Here is a 22,747-nt window from a genome sequence, read left to right as displayed (position 1 = left end):
TATACGACTAAAATAGTTATGATTTTATAACTTAACTTTTATTTAATATTTAAATGAATAAAATATAAAATAGTGATTTAAATTACGAGAAATTATTTGATTCAATTATTATCATTTTTTGTCACATGTATAATATTCCGTTGTTGTTGTTGATGGTGTTGAAAATTATGATGCTGTAATTGTGGTGACATTATCATCATATTTGGTGAATCGTTCGATGAAAGAATTGATGATGATGAATCAATCATTATAGCAGGCTGATGACGATTCATGATGGCCATTTTTGTAGCCATTGATTGTTGAATTGGATGACCATCTTGATCATTATCGATATCATCTTCGTTTTAGTGAATTGTTTCTCCTAAGTTATATCTTTGTAAAAATCCAATTAAATTTTACATTTTTTAACAAACAATCGAAAAACAATTTTTAGTGAATTGTTTCTTCTAAGTTATGAATTTATTTTTGTAAAAATCCAATTAAATTTACAATTTTTAACTAACAATCGAAATTTATCAATCATTGAAGACGAATCTTCAATATTGAAGACCGGTCTCCAAATTTGATGTTTTTGGTCTCCAAAATTGGCGATTACTCTTCAATAATGGAGACCAGTCTCCACTTCTCTTCATTTTTGAAGTCAGGTCTCCAAATTTGCAGATTTTTCCCTCCAAATTTGGAGACTAGTCTCCACACTTTTTTTCTGTGGCATGGGCGAAAAAATGTTTGATTCTGTTGTTTGTTATGAATTTTTTTTTTTCTTGAAAAAATTTAAAAATTATTCTGTTGCAATATCTCTTTATACATAGAATTGTAAGTATAATGAAAATTTATATTTTTTTTCAAAAAATTTATTCTATGAATAAAACTAAAAAATTGTTTCTCAGTTTTTGTCCAACTTTGTTTTCAAAATTTATTTTTCGGCAATGACTCTGGAAGATATTGAGGATATTTATCAAAACATTGATACTACAGCCAATAAAAATGATAATCATAGCCATGAATTCAAGGTAAAATTAAATCATCGAATTTATCGAAAAGAGAATGAAGAATCTAATGTCGTTGATGATTACAATGATGACAATTCATCTATTGAACCTTATCAGAATTTTTTACCTGCCAAATATTCGATTTACGTACACACATGGGGTTGTACACATAACAGCAGTGATAGCGAATATATGATGGGCATATTGGCACAGAATGGTTATCAAATTGTTCAAGATAAAGAAAAAGCTCAACTTTGGATATTAAATTCATGTACGGTAAAAACACCGGCCGAAACTCAATTCCGTAATGAGATGAAAAAAGCTTTATCGAAAGGTAAAAAATTAGTCCTTGCTGGATGTGTGGCACAATCGGATTATCGTTTGCCATATTTAAAATCGATGAGTATCATTGGTGTTCAACAGATTGATAAAGTTGTAGAAGTGGTGGAAGAAACATTGAAAGGAAATGTTGTTCGTTACTTGACTGTACGGAAAAAAGATGGTCGCAAAACTGGTGGTGCATCACTTCATATGCCTAAAATACGACGAAATCCTTTAATTGAAATTATTTCGATCAATACTGGTTGTTTAAATGAATGTACCTATTGTAAGACTAAACATGCACGTGGTAAATTAGGTAGCTATTCAATCGAAGATATTGTCGAACGTGCACAAACAGCTTTCAATGAGAATGTTAAAGAATTATGGATTACAAGTGAAGATACTGGTGCATATGGTAAAGATATTGGTAAAAGTTTACCGGAACTATTGGATCAATTAATTAAAGTGGTGCCCAATGATTGCATGATACGTGTAGGTATGACTAATCCACCATATATATTGGAACATATAGAAAGTATGGCAAGAATTTTATCACATCCACGTGTCTATTCATTTCTACATATTCCGGTTCAATCCGGTAGTGATCAAGTTTTATCCGATATGAAACGAGAATATTGTATCGAAGATTTTTGTACTATTGTTGATTTTCTCAAACAAAGGTAATATTGATTTACTGAAAATAAATAACTACTACATTGTTTTTTTTTCTCAATTCACAGAGTCAAAGGAATTACCATTGCCACTGATATAATTTGTGGATTTCCTACCGAAACTGAAAACAATTTCAATGAAACCGTATCATTAGTAAATAAATATCGATTTCCCGTATTGTTTATCAATCAATTCTTCCCTCGTCCTGGAACACCAGCAGCCAAAATGAAAAGAGTACCTACACTAGAGGTAGAGTTGAAAAAATTTATTATTGTTCCATTTAATGATGATAATTTAATTTTGTTTTTTTTAGGTAAAACGTAGAAGTCGAATAATATCTCAACTATTCAATTCCTATTATCCTTATAATGATCGTATCGGTCATAAATATCGTGTACTAGTGACTGAATTATCTACAGATAAAAAATTCTTTGTCGGTCATAATAAATTCTATGAACAAATATTGATAGCTAAACATCAATGTCAATTAGGCGAATGGATCGATGTGGAAATTGAATCTGTAGGAAAATATCATATGATGGCAAAAACATTATGGCGACGATGGTTAATGAATCGAATTCGAACCACATTGTTAATGGGCAATGCAAATAATGATAATGATGATTCAACAAAAATGATACGAAAAATTTGGCTTTCATCTTGTACCATTATACTTGTATCATCCGTTTTATATAAAATTTATCGGAAAATTGTTTGATAATATTTTTTTTTTGTTTTTCAAAAACTTTTTCTCTTTTTTTCTGGCATTTTTACCACCATTATAATCGTTGACAAATGATAATATTATTAAATTTGATTTTTGATTATAAACGAGATAAAATTGTGTTTACGTGTAATTAACATTCAATTATACAAACAAACCGGCATATACAATATCCAATTTCTTTCCATTATAATTTTCATCATTAAATTATTAATATACAAAAAAAATTTGTTGACATTCGATACACATTCGTCGATCTTTTTTTCTATTCAAAAGATTATTGTCAATGCAAATGCCAAAACAGAATAACATGCATGACTTGAAAGTCTGCAGAGATGTTGTATAGTTGTGGATACAATCAATTTTTCTATTGTTTTAAATAGAAACCTCAAAAGCCACGCAAGCATCGACAACAAAACAAGAGTAAAAATTTCCACAGAAGGAGTGGTCGCGCTGTTGTTGTTGTTTATAATGCCATTCACTTCATATTCACCATTCAAAATTTGGATTTTTTTTTATCCCAAAACGGCAGCGGTAATGGTCACAATACAATGATATTGTTACATTATACATACGTATCGGATCCATGATTTGATCGTAGTAGCATTGGATGATGATGAAAAAATATTAATGCCGGAAATAATATTGTCATTTTTGTTTATAAATTGTAGCCAGTACGGCTTGTTTACATGATTTCCATCATCATCATCATCATCATTATGAATGCTGACTCTATCTTTCTGCCTACACGGAATTTTTTTTTCATTTTGGTTATTTTTTTCATCTCCAATAGTGCAACTAATGATCGGTATCCATCCATATATCCATGACATGGATAATTGTGGATATTAATTTATGAGATGATGATGATGATGACGATCATGCTTTTTTGATGATTATATTATTATTACCTGTATAGTTTTGTGGCAGAAAAAAGTGTCAAAATTTTTCTCAAGTTTATTTGTCAGAAAATTCTATAATTTTTTTAGAAAGAAAAATCCACGATATTATCATAATTTTTTTTTGTTCAAGTGTGTGTGTGTCTCGAAAATTTTTTCTATTTTTAATTTTAATTTAAAATTGTCAAATGAATCGTGTGCATATTGATAACGATTTAATAACTCTTCTAACAAACAATGGATGATTGTCAACAGCAACGATCTAACAGCAAACTAATCGACGACGATTTAAATGAAGGAATTAAAAATGCTGCTGCCAACGATATCATTGAGAAAAAAGGTTACCTATTTTTACATTTTAATTCATTTACTAATGTGAAAAATTTCATTTCATATAGTCATCATGGACGTGGATAATTCTCAGCAAATACAAACAACAATCAGTCAGATAATCGATGATGTCCTTTGTCAAACTATAAATGAAATTGAAGCCAATGAAAATACGATTGTTTTGGACAAAAATGAATCACAATTACCAATATTAGAATTTCAACAAAATGGTGAATCAATAGCCACGAATTCTAATGAATCTTCTCCGAGTTTCAATGATTTAGACGATTTGGATATTAAAAACAATTGCAACAATAATGATAATACTGAATCACCCTTGGATGATGATAAAAATAATAATGATGAACCATTAATTAGTGAATCGGAATGTGAATCTAAACACCACCCGCATCAAGCTAATAATGTTGCTGGTGATGATGGTGCCAATGCAGATGCAGATGATGGTGATGCTGCTGCTTCTGCTTCTGCTGATGAGGAAAATGACGAAGAAGATAATGATTGGAAACAACGTGGTAACAATGAAATTGAAGAGAATGTGGATGGTATTATAGAATCGCGAGAAAATAAACGTAAATTTCCTTCACATAGTTCATTTTATAGCGATATAAATGAAGTTCTTAATGATCCAATCACATCGGATGAAGTGAAATTCGGTTTACTATTTAAGAAAATTCTAGCTGTCATGTCCACAAGACCGGATTCAATACCGGTGAATGAAATTAATTTCATCACAGATAATATTCTCAAATTATTAATAACCGAAGATTTACAAAGAATACGAAAACCTGAAACTTTGCGAATATTTTTTTGTGATTATCTCAAAATGTTACCATCGAAAGTCGTAGCCGAAATTTTAAGCGTAATCATTGCTGTATTAAAAAAATCATTGCTTAATCTTGAATATTCAAAAGATTTATTGCTTATCGCTATAACACAAACATTCAATTTAGATAATTTAATCAAACATTTCATAAGAGAAATAATCAATCTACAAACGACATATAGCTGCAATGTAAAAGAATTATTAGCCATTTTGAAATTCAGTGAAGAAGATGCCCGATTATTGCATTATATCCGTAATGCTAATCTACATCAACGTAATCGACCGAATGCATTTTTCGCTTTTCCTGGATGCGATGGATCAGTATTAGCCCTTCCACCGTTTCAAAAATGGCCCATTCAAAATGGATGGACATTGATTACTTGGTTCCGTATAGAATCCAATTCGACTAATTCACAGCCTTATTTGTATTATTTTCGAACAAGCAAATCTGGTGTTGGTTATTCGGCTCATTTCACTGGAAATTGTCTGGTATTAACATCAATGAAAATCAAAGGCAAAGGATTTCAGCATTGCATTCCTTATGAATTCGTATCACAAAAATGGTATCATTGCGCAATCACCTATGTAACCAAATGGCGTTCAGCTGAAGTGAAAGTTTATGTTAATGGCCAATTAACGGCCAACACCGAAATGGCTTGGCAAGTGCAAACGAATGATCATTTTGATAAATGCTATATTGGCGGTACTCCTGACCTGAATGATACTTATTTGTTTTCCGGCCAAATCGCTTCAATTTATTTATTCCATGAAGCCTTGAATCCGAGCCAAATTTGTTCAATTCATCGATTAGGTCCTTCATATATTGGACAATATAAACATTCCAATGAAAGTCAAATGGATCTACCGATTGGTATGAAACGTGTACTTTATGAAGAAAAACTAAGTTCATCGATATTCTGCTTATATACACCGGTGGCCGTCGAAAGTGATACCCTTTGTCTCCAATGTTTACCTAAAAATAATATTTCCTATTTCATTTCATCGCCTCATGCTGCATTAATGGGCCAAGCAAAATCCATTCAAACACATTCCATTAGTTCTACATTGCAATCGATCGGTGGTATTCGTGCTTTACTTCCATTGTTGTACAAATTTGCACAGAAAAATGATTCTGATGCATGTTCAACGTTAATTGGTTTTACATGTGATCTGTTGGAATTTTCACCACAATGGTTCGGCAATGAAATGATACAATCACATGGTTTTGTTACGATAGCATCAATTTTATCGAAAAATGCTCGGCTCTTGATCAATAACGATACATTGGAAGTATTACTCAATTTAACAAAAACATTGATCAGTACATCAAATAATAATGATGCATTGATTTTGAAACAAATGTTGGACAACATTCTATTCAATGCCTCACTTTGGATCTATGTGGACGCAAAAATCCAGATGAAACTTTATTGTTATCTTTCCAGTGAATTTCTAAGTGGTGCTAATAGTTCAATGATCAATTCTACAAGTGGTAGTCAAGGATCAACAAATCCTACCATAATGAATAATAATAACAACACACAAGTGCTCTTCAACGGTATCATATTCAATGAAGTTCGGCGAATATCGACTGTTTTGCAATTATTACATTCTTTAAAATATTATTATTGGCTCACAGAAGAAAAATCCTACAACGTTAAAGCTCAGGATTATAAACTAAGACCTAATGATGAAGAATTAGAAACGATTCGATCCTACATTCTATTATTCATCAAGCAATTAATTATCAAAGGAAATGGTATTCATTTGGATGAATTACAAGCAATATTAAATTATCTTGTTACCGTCAATCAAGATGCAAATATTATCGATGTTCTTCAAATGCTTCAATCATTAATGTGTGAACATCCGGCTTCATTGATTCCGGCTTTTGATGCTAAACATGGTGTTCAAACCATCTTTAAATTGCTCAACTCCAACAATGAAGAGATACGAATTCAGGCACTAAAATTATTGGGCTATTTTCTAAGTAGAAGTACACCGAAACGAAAACAGGATGTAATGGGTCCACATAATTTATACATGCTACTCTGTGAACATTTAATACGATTTACACCATTAACGATCAACACCTATAATGCATTGTTTGAAATATTGACTGAAACATCAATCGAATCGATTCGAGTTACTAGTTCCTGTAGTTCAATGTTAAAAATTGAGAATTCAATGATCTTGAAAGTTATTGCCACATTATTGATTGAAGGAAAACAAGATCCATCCGAAGATAGGGGGGGTAGCATCAAAGAAATGTTCATCAATGATCTATGGTCACTATTGATCAATAATCGTGAAAATCGACGATTCGTTCTGCAAATGTCTGTTTGGCAAAATTGGCTTATCAATTTAATTGAAAACAAAAATGAACTCATCACCAATCAAATATTGGCCATTTTTCGAATATTACTTTATCATGCTATCAAATATGAATATGGAGGCTGGCGTGTATGGATTGATACATTAGCTATTATACATGCTAAAATTTCTTATGATGATTTTACTGAACAATTTGGAAAAAGTTCTCGACCAACAGCTTCATCAACGAATGCTTATGTTACAAATCCGTCCATTATGAAAAATATAATTAATAAAAATTTGGAAAGCATTAAAGCATCTTTGATTTCAAAAGCCACCACAAATGAAAATTCAATTCATAATATTAAAAATGATAATGATGAAACCGGAACTGATGGTCAAGACACATCACAAATAAAAACCGCTGATACGGAAAATTCCAATCAATCTGACAATAGTGAAACTGTTAATGTTAACCATAGTGAATCGGAAACTCAACCACCAGTCATTTGTACAATTAGTTCGATTGAAAATGAATCGAATAATTTACCGCACAAAAGCAACGATGCTAAACATCAAGATAATGAATTGGAAAATATTATCATCGATAATGGGAATGGTGGAAAACAAATCACACCTAGTGATTCAATTGATGTGGCACCAACACGAAAATTTCGAACCGAAATCCCCAAACCAGATGTTATCGACAAAGATGAATTAATCGATGTGAATAAAGCAAAGATATCTGCTACACCAGCATTTCGTATACCGGAATTTAAATGGAGCAATTTACATCTTAAACTTTTGAATGATTTACTTTATTCAATAGAAATTGATCTTCAAACATGGCGTAATCAGAGCGTCGAATTTAAAGTTGAATCTTCTTTGGCTCGAACAACACAAATTGATCAAGTGTTACAGAACAATGAGAATCAAATCTATATTGTCAACACAATACATTTAATATCACAACTTTGTGATAATATTATCATTGCTTCAGGAGGATTACTTCCATTATTAGCATCAGCAACTGGTGGTAATGGTGCCACATGTATCACACAAATCAGAAACGAAGGTTTCTCACCTTCTCAAGCAAATTTTCTTCTCTATAAATTGGCCAATTTAATTGATGTTTTGTGTTTTGTTGCAACACATGTAAATTTTACTGAACTTGAAGCAGAAAAGAATATGGCTTCCGGTGGAATTCTTCGCCAATGTTTACGTATTGTTTGTACGATTGCCGTTAAAAATTGTTTGCTCATACAACAACATGAAAATTTAAATCCAGATAATTGTCGTGATTTTGAATTGATTTCTGAAAATGAATATCTTTATAAAGGCATCAGCATTCTTTCTTCAGCAGAATTATTTAGCGTTGATTTTAATCCAGAACATAGTGATTTGATTTATTGTAAAGCTACCAATTCGGATATTGATAATTTACATTATCATTTGATTACACCGATCAAAGATCCAAATTCATTATTACAAGAAATGGATATTAATCGCCTTCGAGCTTGTATCTATCGAGATGCCGATTCGGATACAAGACAATCACAATTTTTAGCATTGGCAACATTGTATTTTATTTCGGTTCTTATGGTCTCCAAATATCGTGATATAATTGAACCTAAAAATATTGGTGATAAATCAATCAATAAACAACGACAACAAACAGAAATTGATCATTATAATTCAAATAATAGTAATAATAATAATGCTGATAAAGAATTGGATCAAACAAAAATATTGGAATCGATTGAAATATCAAAAACAAATACTAAAATTACTGAAAAATTGACAGCAAAATTAGAGGCAACATTAGCTTCTGTATGTCCACTTTTACGTGAAATTATTTGTGATTTTTCTTCATTTCTGTCAAAAACATTGCTCGGATCGCATGGACAAGAATTGATCACTAAAGAAACGATTCGTACATTCAAACGACCAGATGCCAGTCCAGTGGAGCTGGTGATGTTGTTATGTTCACAAGAATGGCAAAATACATTGCAAAAGAACGCGGGACTAGCATTTATTGAATTAATTAACGAAGGCCGACTCTTATCACATGCTATGAAAGATCACATAGTTCGAGTGGCTATGGAAGCCGAATTCATATTAAATCGATTACGTGCCGATGATGTATCAAAACATGATGCCTTCACACAGGCATGTATTGAGACAAATAATTCACGATTACAAGAGGAAAACATAATCAATTCGTTAATCATATCGGCCAAACGTCGTGATTGGATGATTTTCACTCGATTCAAAGAATCAATCAAACAAGAAGAACGGAAAATATTTCAAGCTTGATTCCTGGGAAGATGATTGCCGAAGACGGCGGCGTTTTATATATGATTCTTTGGGTGAATTTGTTAATTCAAAATTAAAATCCATGACTACCAATTGTATACAAGAAACAATATCAAATCATGAAGATGAATCAAAATCATCAGATGATGCGCATAAATCATTATCATCGCCTATCATTCCACCAAGATCAATGATCAATAATTCCGTAGATGATGATGATAATGATTCATTCCTATGGGATAATGATGATACCATTGGTGATACCGAAACGACAACTGTTGAATTTAGCAGCTCAGTTTTGTATAGCGTCGAATGTTGTTTGATTTGGGCAATCTATACGATCGATGGAGTATTACAAATCACATCTAATGAAATTTTCTTCGAGGCACATAATAATAACGATGTTGATATAATCAAATATTATGATAAACGCAAAACAGATTTTTGCGATTCATTTAGAGGTCTTTCAGGAATCGGACCAAAAGGAACAAAAGAATTTAAAGATTGGGATCTGGTTGCTCTTCAGTATTGTGACCTATTAACATATAATTGTAAAGTATCGTTTCAAGATATTCGAGCCATTTTTACACGACGTTATTTATTGCAACAGAATGCATTGGAAATATTTCTTGCTCAAAGAACATCAATAATGTTTGCGTTTTCGGATTTTGAGACTGTTAAAAAAGTTGTACGCTATTTACCAGCTGTTGGTGTTGGTGTTAAATATGGAATACCTCAATCACGACGTGGGTCATTGATGACACCAAAACAATTGTTTGCTTCGTCAAACATGACACAAAGATGGCAAAAACGAGAGATATCTAATTTTGAATATCTAATGTTTTTGAATACAATCGCTGGCCGAACCTATCAAGATATGAATCAATATCCTATATTTCCTTGGATTTTGACCAACTATGAAAGTAAAGATCTGGATCTTTCCCAACCAACCAATTTCCGTGATCTTTCCAAACCGATCGGTGCTTTGAATTCCGAACGACGCGACGAATTTATTGAACGTTTTAATTCTTGGGATAATAATCAGGTTCCAGCATTTCATTATGGTACACATTATTCAACAGCTGCTTTTACATTGAGCTGGCTGATTCGAATCCAGCCATTTTTTTCAGTCTATCTATCTATCCAAGATGGAAATATGGAAGATCGTAGTCGTCTTTTCACATCTATTCGAGATTCTTGGGTTTCCTCATTGATGGGTGGCCAACAGAATGTTAAAGAATTGATACCAGAATTTTTCTTTCTTCCTGAAATATTTCATGGCAATAATTTAATGAAAAATGTCAAACTTCCACCTTGGGCTGATACTCCTGAAAGCTTTATTCGAATTCATCGAATGGCCCTTGAATCGGATCTAGTTTCTTGTCAACTTCATCAATGGATTGATTTGATTTTCGGCTATAAACAACGTGGACCTGAAGCAGTTCGAGCTGTGAATGTTTTTTACTATTTAACCTATGAAGGAAATATTGATTTATCAACCATTGCCGATACATCGATTAGAGAGGCTATTGAAACACAGATACGTCATTTTGGTCAGACTCCATCACAATTGACCACGGATCCACATCCTCCTCGATCCAGCGCATTACATGTGTCACCATTGATGTTTTCATCCAGTTTGGATGAACTATGCATGAATCTAAAATTTCCATTTAATGCTCCTATCGTTCATGTGGCAGCTTGTACTGGAAGCCTTACATCTAACAATACCTCATTGATAGTAACAATTAATCAACATCAACAATATTTTCTACATAAATGGAGCACAAAAGATCCTACTAATCCTTTGATAATGGATGCTGGCCTTCAATCGAATAGTAACAATGTAAAACGACAATTGGTTGACACTAACGATCTTTGTTGTTCGTATCCATGTAATTATGTGGTTACCATGGATGGCAAATATATTATTCTATGTCCATTTTATGATAATTCTTTTCGTGTTTATTCTACCGAGACCGGAAGAATTACCCAGATTGTATATGGCCATAAAAGTGTTGTAACTTGCATCGCCAGAAGTGAATGTAATATCGCATCAGATTTTTACATTGTTAGTGGCAGTCAAGATTGTTCAGTACTATTGTGGACTTGGAATGCCAAATATTCACAAATCGAAGGCAATGGTAGCTTCAATTCATCGAATCCATTACCAAAATTGACACTATGTGGACATCAATCAACAATAACATCTTTGTTGATCAGTGCAGAATTGGGAATAATTGTCAGCTCCAGTTTGAATAAGATTCTTATACACACAACTACTCAAGGTGAATGCATTTCAGAAATTGATTTCCGTGCTCGACATTCAATACCAAAAGATATTAGTTATGGTGATATAAATGAAACTGATCTTAAAAAATTGGCAGGTAAGAACTTTTGTTGAAATCTGATAGTTGTAAAGAAAAAATTTAATTTATCTATTTTCACTTTTTCTATTAGATGCAAACATTGAAGCAAGTATGTTGGGTCGAAAAGGATATGCTAAATTGAAATCACCACAAAAGAATGATAAACTAGTGAACAGTTTGGATGAAAATCAACACCAACAGCAACAACAGTTGGACAAAGAACATTTGTTGGATAAGAATGATTATATTGTGACCAATTTGAATATATCACGTGAAATGGGTTTCATTATTGGCATTGCCATCACCGATAATGGTAGAAAAAGCAAATCAAAACAACAATCACAACAACAAAAATCCTATCTATTTTCATACAATCTGAAAGGTGTATTAATTAAATGCATGGAGATCAATGTGAACGTGAAGGACAAAGACAATGCCATTCTACAAACGACACGTGACGGTGAATATATCATCTTTACCGAGAATGGTAATACAATCAAAATTTTACGTACATTCGATTTGATACCATTGTATGCATTCAATACGGATTCATCATCAAATATACAACCAGAAAAGATACGTTCATTAAGTTTAGTAGATTTCAAATATATTCTTGTTGGAATGGAAAATGGAAAACTATTGGTTTATAATATTGATTTCAATCGATGGAATCATGAATATAATAATCGTTTCTAATGGACAACAACAACAAAAAATTAGTGCCTCCAATTCTCGTTCTCTAGTCGTTCTTTTTATCTTCTCTCTTTATCTTTTTATTTGCAATTATTATGTTAAACAAAAATCTAATGTAATCATTTGACCAAAAAAAAAGAACTGATTTAATACTGGCTGCTATATATACAAATATTTGATTGAAAAATCATATTGATTTTACCCGCATTAAATGAAAATATTAAATGCGTGGTATATAAAATGATAATGATGATTCATATATAAAAAAAAAGAATTGAACCACAAATGATGATCGATTTCGATTTAAATAAATAAATAAATAATTATTTTATTTTTTGTTTTATAGAAAAAAAAACTTTATAATCCATTCATGTGTATATATTATTACATAGTCCATAAATGTATGATGTACAAAAATTCCAAGACAAAAAAGGAATAAGGAAAATTGTTTTATTGAATTTTTTTTTTTGAAAATTTTGAATTAGATTTTCGCGCATTCACGCAGAGCATTTTATTTTTCAATTTTATTATTACAGAGCTTATAAGGTGAAATGTAGGCGGTATGAATGCATATGATTGGTTCAATCAGTTTGTGAAAGAATGTGAAAGAAATTGCCAACAACCAATCATATGTCAATTGTGAATGAAGAAACTTTTCAATCGGCTATTTTTGTGTCTGTGATTCTTCTGGTATATATGTGTTAAATCGTTTTCAACATTTCGGCTGTTAATTTTTAAAAAAAAAAATTCATTTAATATTTTTCAACATTAAGTTGTAAAATTTATTTACTGAGGTAAGTTATTTTTTTTTAAAAAATAATCATCATAATTAATTTTCGATTAATAATTCGAATTAGATTTACATTCCAAACTAAACGAAAAAAAAATGTCTGGCGATAAAAAAGCCGTGGTCAAAAATGCCGATATGAGCGAAGAAATGCAAGATGATGCCATCAATACAGCATTACAAGCATTGGATAAATACAATATCGAAAAAGATATTGCAGCCTATATCAAAAAAGAATTTGACAAAAAATACAATCCTACTTGGCATTGTATCGTTGGCCGTAATTTTGGCAGCTATGTAACCCATGAGACTAAGCATTTCGTTTATTTTTACCTGGGACAAGTGGCAATTTTACTTTTCAAATCTGGCTAATCACGTTTTTTTTCAATTTCTAATCTCATTCATTGTATCCATAATTCACTCATTAATGACACTATGTATGATGCAATTACAATAATGAACATGATTCTCTTTTTTTTTGTTCAAAATTATCGTTTTATTTGATAAAACTATTCGATAAATAATGGCTTGAAACCGTAGTGAATGGATGTAACACCACTTAAATAATTCTCATAATCAACTAATGTAAATCCATTTGTTTCGATCATTGATTTAAATGTTTGTTGATCAGGAAATTTTCTAATACTTTCGACTAGATATTGATATGAGTGCCAATCATTCAATAATATTTCACCCATCACTGGTATAATTTGAAATGAATACCAATCGTAAACGCTAAAAATTTAATAAAAAATCAATTAGTTAAAATTCCAAATTCGAATTATACATTTTTTTCATTAATTAATTACCTTTTCAGAATAGGATTGTTCACTTGGCTTGAAAATTCTAAACATAGAAATATTCCACCAGGTTTAAGCACACGGAATGCTTCTTGTACTGCACGATTCACATCCACAACGTTTCTTATGCCGAACGATATCGTATAAGCATCGAATGATTCTGTATCGAAAGGTAAATTCATAGCATCACCAATTACCCATTGACAGCGATCATGATGAAATCCAAATTTTTGCGCTCGTTTTTGACCAATTTTCAACATATTTTCATTAACATCACAAACAATGACCGAACTTTCATTATCATTGTTTTCATTCGTATAACGTAAAAATTCAAATGCAACATCACCAGTTCCACCAGCTACATCCAACAATCTGGTACCAGGAATTGGATCTAATTTTTTGATCAATTCATTACGCCAATACCGGTGTATACCGAAGCTCATTACATCGTTCATTAGGTCGTATTTCCCAGCAACATTGTGAAAGACATTATAAACTGATGATATATAAATCGAATTTCATTAAATTTCGTCATCATTTCTACAGGTTGTCAAACGTACCTTTTTCAAATTTTTCTTTATCTGATACTGGTTTGAAACCAAAATAATTGGTTGCATCATTATCACCATCTTTATTTGTTTGAGAACAATCGATAGACACCTGATCATGTTTCGATATTGATTGATGTTTGGCTCTTTTCGTTAGACAATTTAATAATGGAATTTTTCGTGACAAACAATATGTTTTATTTTGAAAACATCTGGCGATCATCATTATTAGAGAAAATAATTATGTTCGCAAAATAGCAAGCAACAATTTTTCACAAAGATATACACTGGTCATATTGTGATGCCGGTCACAAATTATATGGATGGTGGGTCTCTTTTATAAAAAAATCATTAAACATTTAGCCGAAGAACATTTATTGAAAAAGAAAATTCTTTATAATTATAACATCATTACAAAAAAAAAATATTTCCATCAATTTGGATTAGGATTCTGATTTCTTTTCATTTTACAATAAGGTCGTGGTGCTGCACCAATCAACAATTTTGTCACGGTACCAATTGCTTTGGTTCGTCCTTCTCGAAAAATCAATTTCATACCTACATTAATATATTCAGGATTTTTAATGAAACGGAAATGTACTTTCGCTTTATCACCGGTTCTTAAGCAATCTTGACTCATTGATAAAATTTGAGCTGTCTGGCGAATACTACCACAATGAACTGGGAAAAAAGGAAAAACAACAGATTATGATAAACAATAAACAATATATATGTGGAATATGAAAGAATGAATATTACCCATCGCTTGATATCGAGCACTAATAGTTGTAGGATGATGAAGTACCAATATTTCACCTTCAAATTCCCAATACGATTTTGGGTTAATCGAAGGACAAAGCATCACCATTCCTTTACGAATTTCGTTTTTCCTAATCTATTTAATTAATTAAATTTTTAAAATAATTCAATTTATAAATTATAATAATTAAAATTCAACCTTTTTCAATGCGAATGATGCTGTTTGACCGCTTCTGACCTCTTTAACCGGTAATCGCTTTCGGTGGATCGATTTAACTGCAACAGGTAAGAAATTTCCAAGCGAATCCGGGCCAAGCAGTAATGTATCATTGGTTTTAATGACACCTTTGAGAGAAATACCAGAAACGACCGTTCCAACGCCCTAAAACAATATTGATTATGTTTTACATCATTTTTTCTAAAGAAATTGGCATACCGGCACTGAATATACTTCGTCGATTTGAAATTCGGCTAGAAAATTATCATGATTCGGTGCTCTTGAGTTAAGAAGGTTAAGAAATTTCTTTAAATAATTTAGATTGGTTCCTTCCACGTTTGATACTTGAAATATTGGACACAATCTTTCCGAAACAAAATTAGTAGCTGAAATAACAACATCTTCATCACTTTCAACAAGAATAGGAATTTTCCGACAACCTGGTGATTTAAGAACTTTTTTCAAACAAGAAATAGTGTTTTGTAAAATATTTGAGGGACACATATCGATTTTAGTTATAACAACAAACACCGGTATATTCAATGCTAATGTAACGCCTAAATGCTTTAAAATAAAATAATTCAATAATTATTTAACTATAAGAATATCATTTTATAGATTCTAATATTCTAACCTCTTTGGTCATTCCAACAATGCCGGCATTCGCTCCAATCATCAACAGTGTATAATCCGGTGAATGTCCGGTCATACCGAAAATTGTCGTCTTGAGATATTTTTCGTGGCCAGCTAAATCAATGAATGTTATAACTTTGGATGATTCTTCACAAATTTTCGACCATTGTTGACTATTGCCATGTGATGATGGTTTATTGACAACATTTCCCGAACTATCGAATCCAAGTATATCATTTCCAATACTCGAAGTACGACCTAATCGATTAATTTATTGTTAAAACAAAGAAAATTTTTCACTCATTTGTTTCACCTGTTTCTAATTCATGTTTATGTCGAAACAATCGTTGTCGAGCTAATCCTCTGCCATTATCCAATTCACAATGAGTCAATACTCCTAACAATGTACTTTTGCCTGAATCGACATTTCCAACGACGGCCACTCGAATTTCATGAAAATCATCGGCTTGTGATTGTTTCCGTATTAGACATTCATCAGCATAATAGATGGATGAATTCACTTGTTTACGACATAAACGTATTAGATTGGCACCAATCGTACTAGCTATTTCATTCAATTGTTCAAAACAATTATCCAATTCGGATGAAGTTAAGCCAATTTTTTCACCATTTTCAAAATAGCCAATTTTTATGGAAAATTCATTTTGATTTTTCAATTTAGTTTTCAAATGATCAGTAAATTTTTGTATCCATTCAGGTTCTAGTTTTAGTAATGCATCCTTTTACATGTTAAATTAGAAATGAGTGAATGATAGAAACGAAACAAAAACAAATTACCTTTTGTCCAAGTAATTCGTTGATGGTTAAATCTAATTTCAATGAATGTGAATTATTCACAATTTCATCAACATTATTATGATTCATAATCGATGCCATTGATTTAATGTTTTGATTTTTGATTGGGATTTTTATTTATCAAGATTAGATAAGATGTGATGAAATTTAAATAAATGATGATGCAATCGAAATTATTATCGTCATCATTGACAATCATTTGAATTTGTGACAAGTTGTTGGTTATATTTTATGATAAGAATATTCATTGATTAATCTGAATGAAAATCAAAAAAAAAAAATTATTCGCAAATCAATTAATCAATGGAAGAATTATCGTATGTAAAATAGTGGTGATGATGAAAATGCGGCGGACATCACATCAAAAAGTAGACACGCAAGACATTAACGAGAAATATATAACATGAACATCACAGAAAAAAAAGTGGTGGCCTGCGAGTACTCGCTATTTTCGATGTGCAAATCCATTTTTTTTGTCCGAAAAAATTTATTTATTACACTGCCAACATCACCTCTTCGATTCACAAACAACGTAATGATCGTCGAAAAATGGCAAAGTAAAAAAAATTATATTTACTATAACGGGGTTTCTATAAATTAATTAATCATCAATCAATTTATTCAAAATCAATTAAGACAATCAAACAGATCAATGATATCTGATGTTTCTCGATGGTTATGTACAGCCGAATAGAAAGAAAAAATGAAAGAATGTGGATGAAAACGAAATCGAATTTTGAAATTTAAATTAAAAAAATGGAAATGGATTGTTTCAAGTGTGCAAGATGATGTGTTTTGAGCTATTTAAAAAAGTTATTTATATATAAATAAATAATCAAAAACAGAAATTCTAAACAGAATAAATAAGAATTTAGTTTATAATTTGTTATTTTTTCTAATAAAACGATTGTTGATGATGAAAAAATAATGTTATAATCAAATTCGATAGTCATATCATTGTTGATGAATAAATTAATGGATGGATGGTCATTCCATTTAAAATCATATCAAGCATTAGCATTGATATTTTTTAATGTTGTCGTTTGTCCATGATGATGATCATTGTTGTTGTTGCTAATGATATTTTTATTATCGGTAGTACCATTTGTAGTGATATTTGTTTTCATTAGACCACTGTTACCCGATGTTGAACTAGATATGGGCATTATATTTCTACATGAAGCCAATTTGGATTCTAAAGCTCCAACTTTTCGTAACAGATCACTAACAATATTTAATGCCGAAATTCTTGAAGAAGCTGATAATAATGGTATCTGATTCGATGTTTTCAAAGCATTGTTATTGTTATTTTGATGAATCACAGTGCTGTTTGTTGATATATTACAATTTTTATTATTAGTATCATCTGAAACAATTGTCGTTTGAATATTGGCGGATAATGGTGATGAGATTGTCGCACGACGATTCAATGGTGATGTAGATGTTTCAACTTCAGGCGATGTAGTTGAAATATTCGATTTATTATTACTTTTCACATTTTGTTGTATCATTAGCTCTAAACGAAGATCACGAGCTTCATCCTTAAGCCTTTGTATCACCACCTGTAATTGTTCTTTTTCGCCAATTTCACTTTCCAATAATTCATTTCTCTCGATTTGTTCATTTAATTTTGCATCAAAATCGGCTAACGTTGCATCTAGATGACGTTTAGCTCGTTCAAGATCATCATTAGATTGTTCTAATTCTCTTATATGCGTTGTTAACTGTTCATTAATCGAAGTTACTTCAGCCAATTTTTCTTGCAATAAAATTGTTTGTTGATTACCATCAACGGTTGTTTTTTCTAATTTATTCCGTAATATATCATTTTCGTTCAATAAGTGAGAATTTTTCATCTCAAGCTCTTTTATTCGACGTTCATAATGTGATAATTGTGTTTCAAGTTCATTTTCCAATTCTCGACTACTACATTGATATTCTTCGAATTCTGCTTGAAGCTCTTCATATCTTTTTTTTATAGATCAAAACAAAATTAATGAATATGAATAAGATTTATAGCAATTTAATCATACCTTTTCTTATAAAAGAAAACTTTCATATCGGGTGTCGCATCATCAATATTTTGGTTATCATCATAGAATGATTCCGTATCATTATCACCACTATGAGCCATATTATGGATAGGCGATCCACGAATCAATTTCACCAAGGAAAAAATTTTTGACTATTTTTGGGAATCTTTAATTTGATGATATTGTTGTGGCAGATAAACACACACACAAACAAATAATATGAAAGAGAACGAGTTATGCCCCACGACGATTGGCGTTAACCTACTAAAATACACAAACACACACACAAAAACACGATTCACGAACTGAACGTTAGTGAACGCATGCGCTTTTCAATTTAATTAATTTAAATTTTTTTACGAGATCAATCCACTCAAAGTTGTATCAATGATTTTTTAAAATTTTAATTTATTTTTTTTTGTATCACAGCTTATAATATTCATAAAAAGTGGCGATAATCATATTTTTTTATTTACATTTTCAATTTCAATACATTTAGTTTGATCTTCAAACATTCGAATGAATGATTGATCAGATTTTAGCATATCTAATAATTCATAAACATTTAATGAAATTCCTGCCGATATACCATATCCTTTGGATAGACCTAATGAATTGGATGGTGTTTTACAATCATCATTCGCATCTTTACGTAAACATTTATCAATCTCGATTGATGTAAAAAATGCAACCGATGCAGGTAAATCATTCAAATTCAATGATGAAGTGAAATAAGATCGGGTAAGTAGATTGGCAAATTGTAATGCTAAAGCAGCACGAAAACGATATTCATCACGTATTATGTAACGAATTTCATCATGAATGCTTATAGAAAATCGACCTTTGATCTGAAACGATTCCATCAACCATTTCATACATACTAATATGATGTGTAGAAAATCTACTGCTGAACTTTGTACCACCCAATTGACCCTGCTGGTCATATAATCATGTCCGACTGCTGTCGGTTCTAATGCTCGACTAATTCGACAACGTAAAAATGGTGTCTCCGGTTCTGCCGAGGTAGCAATTTGTTCTAATTTATTGAACATATATGATTCAGTACCGCCATACCATTCTCGTATCCACTTAATATCATCATCGCCGGCCTGTATATAAGATTTTTTTCTTTGACCTTTAGTCTGAAGAAAAATTTTCTTTGCTTTCTTTTTGGCTTCCTCTTCCGAAATAGATGGGTTAGATTGTTTTAAAAATCTTGAAGCGAATTCCATTCCCGAACCATAAATGCGTGCATAGTTCAATACTTTTGCCTCATTACGTGTAATGTTGATGGTAGCGGCCGTGACACTATGCATATCAGTTGATTTACTTCGTTCGCCTTTCAATGTCATCCAACCCAGACCGGTAGCACCTTGCATACCACAAAAATATGAATCACCAAGTAATGATGCTATCCATAATTCTTGTGAATCAACATCAGCGCCTACATATGAATATCCATTGGGACATTGTATCATTCCTTTCAATTCACTTCCTAAACGTTCCGGGTATGAATTACTTGCCGTCAGCCAGGTTGGTTCTACTGCTCGTCTTGTGACCGTTCCAGAAACGACAACTCTTGGTAAAATGGAACCGTCACCAGTATTGGGATCATATGGTATTATTAATTGAGACAGAATTCGTTTGGAAGAATTGACCCAATAAGAGATTTTATTTTGATGTGAGACCAGATCATTGCTAACAGTGCTCATTGAAGATTTTAATGTACCATCGGAGATTTTTTTAATAAAATCCTTAGATAACGGATTTCCAACCCGTTTATTTGGTCCATCTTTGTGAGGTAGTTTAAAGAATAAACATCCAGGAATTTTAACATCTTTGATACATTTTTCAAGATCCAAGTATTCAAAATTATTGTCATCAATAAATTTTTTCATTGTTTCAAACGGTAGAAAATTCGATTCATCTTCTACGTCATTCGTATACGGAACTAGATATCCCCAGCCATATGTTTGATCGAAAAATAATGGATATCCGTTCCACATTAGCTGTAGAATTTTCGGTATAGTTCGCAATTTTGTCGTTATATTAAATTGATCAAAATTGAATATATCATTGAAATCCAATGCATCAACTTTGTTGAGATATTTGCTATTTTCACATAATTCCACAAACCACTGCGGATATCCAGGTAAAATTGGTTGATTCTTTTTCAAATGTTTTTTTGTTTCTATCAATTCTTTTATGAAGGAATCCTTATCTTTAAATTTGTCATATTGAATCTCTTTGAACGATTTTTTATAAGCAATAGTACGTGTCTTCCAATCAAGATCCCAAAACCATGGATCTTTCTTATATTCTTCATTCACAAATGCTTGACAGGATTCACAAGCAATTTCTTTCAATGTTTCATTAATTTCATTTTTATATTGATTATAAATGGATTGTGATTCGTCCAGATAACGTTTCCATGTGTTTTGATTTGCAGGTAAATACATGACAGACATTTCCAACATTCCAGCCAATGTTATTGGCGATGGAAATCTATCGATGAATTGAGGGAATAATGATTTCAATATTTGTAAGGTTACAACAACATCAGTAGCACAATAATCGGTCAGATAAGAGAAATTTTCAACCACATCAATCATGGTTCCTTTAATGAATACATCACGTGGATCTTTTGAAATACCCGATTTCGATTGACAATATAATTTATATACATCATTCAAATTATTCAATGAAGATATGGTTTCCCAAGGATTTCCATTACGTATGGCAAAAATTTTCTGCTCTTGATTTAGGCCTGACACACAGATATGTAAGCTCATCGTATCGAGAAATCTAGTTTGATCTAGATCAATTTTATATTGTTCTTGAATAAATGAACGATCAAAACTGACATTATGACCGACGATTAATCGCTCAGCATTGGCGAATGTTCCCATTGGAATCAAATCATCTATGGTGATTTTGCTGCTGAAATTGAAATCATTTGTAATTTGATCATGACTAATGCTGATCAATGCATCACTACACCACGAATACCAAGCATTCGGTGATAAGGCTACGGCCAATGTTGGACGATTGTAATTGTTTTTGTCTAAACTTACTTCAACATCGAACACTAACGCATCTTCCAATGGGTGTTCGACTGGTTCCGATTTGTAGCAAGTGTTTACACTGTCGTTGATTAATTCATAACGAGTCCAGCCATGATTAAAACTCCAATTTTTCGGTGTATTTGTCAGCAAATTATCAGGTATTTGCAATAATTTTTCAATCTTTTTCAAATATGGTTCGCTGTAACGTCGTCCTAAACTATTAATGTGCGTTATAACATCGTTATTCGTTATTTCAGGAAGATATGCGATCAATTCTCGCCAAGGATTTTTGGTAACAATAGGTGAAGAAGTATTATCGATTTTAAATTCAATGTTTTGAATGGATTTTTTCAGCTGATCAATAATCATGTTTTTGCGACTATTATTTATCGAAACAGGTAATTTCTTGGCAAATAATTTTCGATGTAAAAATTCTGGAATCATCTGGATTCCTAATTGATTGGCACGAAAATACTTCATTTTGAAAATGTTTGTACATTGAATTTGAAATGTATTAATGTTTTTTGAATGTTTTGAATTTCAATAATTCATTTTCAAAACAAAAAGGCATGAATGATGATCGAATCCTAGGTGCCAAAATAATACGAGTCATGAATCA

General features: G+C 31.5%; 5 protein-coding genes across 5 annotated transcripts; 3 read left to right on the top strand and 2 right to left on the bottom strand.

The window, feature by feature from the left end:
* The first annotated feature begins 653 nt into the window (after positions 1–653).
* LOC124499688 (threonylcarbamoyladenosine tRNA methylthiotransferase) lies at positions 654–2,933 on the top strand. Its single transcript, XM_047063632.2, has 4 exons — positions 654–813; positions 888–1,990; positions 2,051–2,231; positions 2,296–2,933. The coding sequence occupies exons 2-4, from the start codon at positions 927–929 to the stop codon at positions 2,698–2,700; spliced, it is 1,650 nt and encodes a 549-aa protein (XP_046919588.2). The 5' UTR covers positions 654–813; positions 888–926; the 3' UTR covers positions 2,701–2,933.
* Positions 2,934–3,448: 515 nt separating this feature from the next.
* LOC124499687 (neurobeachin) lies at positions 3,449–12,642 on the top strand. The gene is given in 4 exon segments (XM_047063631.2): positions 3,449–3,945; positions 4,004–9,392; positions 9,394–11,795; positions 11,869–12,642. Coding segments are annotated over 4 exon segments (8,499 nt in total). The 5' UTR covers positions 3,449–3,842; the 3' UTR covers positions 12,474–12,642.
* A 477-nt stretch (positions 12,643–13,119) lies between these two features.
* On the top strand, positions 13,120–14,032 carry LOC142597343 (dynein light chain 1, cytoplasmic). Its single transcript, XM_075728708.1, has 2 exons — positions 13,120–13,264; positions 13,328–14,032. The coding sequence occupies exon 2, from the start codon at positions 13,357–13,359 to the stop codon at positions 13,627–13,629; it is 273 nt and encodes a 90-aa protein (XP_075584823.1). The 5' UTR covers positions 13,120–13,264; positions 13,328–13,356; the 3' UTR covers positions 13,630–14,032.
* LOC124499503 (GTP-binding protein 1) lies at positions 13,729–17,464 on the bottom strand. Its single transcript, XM_047063417.2, has 9 exons — positions 17,013–17,464; positions 16,528–16,954; positions 16,216–16,472; positions 15,801–16,145; positions 15,564–15,746; positions 15,365–15,500; positions 15,106–15,286; positions 14,067–14,495; positions 13,729–13,992 (listed from the first exon to the last, which is right to left on the bottom strand). The coding sequence occupies exons 1-9, from the start codon at positions 17,109–17,111 to the stop codon at positions 13,767–13,769; spliced, it is 2,283 nt and encodes a 760-aa protein (XP_046919373.2). The 5' UTR covers positions 17,112–17,464; the 3' UTR covers positions 13,729–13,766.
* Positions 17,465–17,627: 163 nt separating this feature from the next.
* On the bottom strand, positions 17,628–22,696 carry PolG1 (DNA polymerase gamma, catalytic subunit tam). Its single transcript, XM_047063402.2, has 2 exons — positions 19,610–22,696; positions 17,628–18,245 (listed from the first exon to the last, which is right to left on the bottom strand). The coding sequence occupies exons 1-2, from the start codon at positions 22,606–22,608 to the stop codon at positions 18,038–18,040; spliced, it is 3,207 nt and encodes a 1,068-aa protein (XP_046919358.2). The 5' UTR covers positions 22,609–22,696; the 3' UTR covers positions 17,628–18,037.
* Between the last annotated feature and the right edge of the window lie 51 nt (positions 22,697–22,747).

The sequence above is a fragment of the Dermatophagoides farinae genome, chromosome 2 (genome assembly GCF_024713945.1).
Source record: "Dermatophagoides farinae isolate YC_2012a chromosome 2, ASM2471394v1, whole genome shotgun sequence".
In the NCBI taxonomy this organism is placed as follows: Eukaryota; Metazoa; Arthropoda; class Arachnida; order Sarcoptiformes; family Pyroglyphidae; genus Dermatophagoides; species Dermatophagoides farinae.
The sequence above is the reverse complement of the archived record's forward strand: the minus strand, read 5'-3'. Positions and strand labels throughout refer to the sequence as shown.

Coding starts and splice junctions, on each gene's coding strand:
- LOC124499688 (XM_047063632.2), top strand. CDS start 927: ATGACTCTGGAAGATATTGAGGATATTTATCAAAACATTGATACTACA. Junction 1,991..2,050: donor GTTGATTTTCTCAAACAAAG/GTAATATTGATT, acceptor CTCAATTCACAG/AGTCAAAGGAATTACCATTG. Junction 2,232..2,295: donor AAAGAGTACCTACACTAGAG/GTAGAGTTGAAA, acceptor TGTTTTTTTTAG/GTAAAACGTAGAAGTCGAAT.
- LOC142597343 (XM_075728708.1), top strand. CDS start 13,357: ATGTCTGGCGATAAAAAAGCCGTGGTCAAAAATGCCGATATGAGCGAA.
- LOC124499503 (XM_047063417.2), bottom strand. CDS start 17,111: ATGGCATCGATTATGAATCATAATAATGTTGATGAAATTGTGAATAAT. Junction 16,146..16,215: donor TTGTTGGAATGACCAAAGAG/GTTAGAATATTA, acceptor TTTATTTTAAAG/CATTTAGGCGTTACATTAGC. Junction 15,501..15,563: donor CATCATTCGCATTGAAAAAG/GTTGAATTTTAA, acceptor TTAATTAAATAG/ATTAGGAAAAACGAAATTCG.
- PolG1 (XM_047063402.2), bottom strand. CDS start 22,608: ATGAAGTATTTTCGTGCCAATCAATTAGGAATCCAGATGATTCCAGAA. Junction 18,246..19,609: donor AATGTTTATGAATTATTAGA/TATGCTAAAATC, acceptor TAGTGATCTGTT/ACGAAAAGTTGGAGCTTTAG.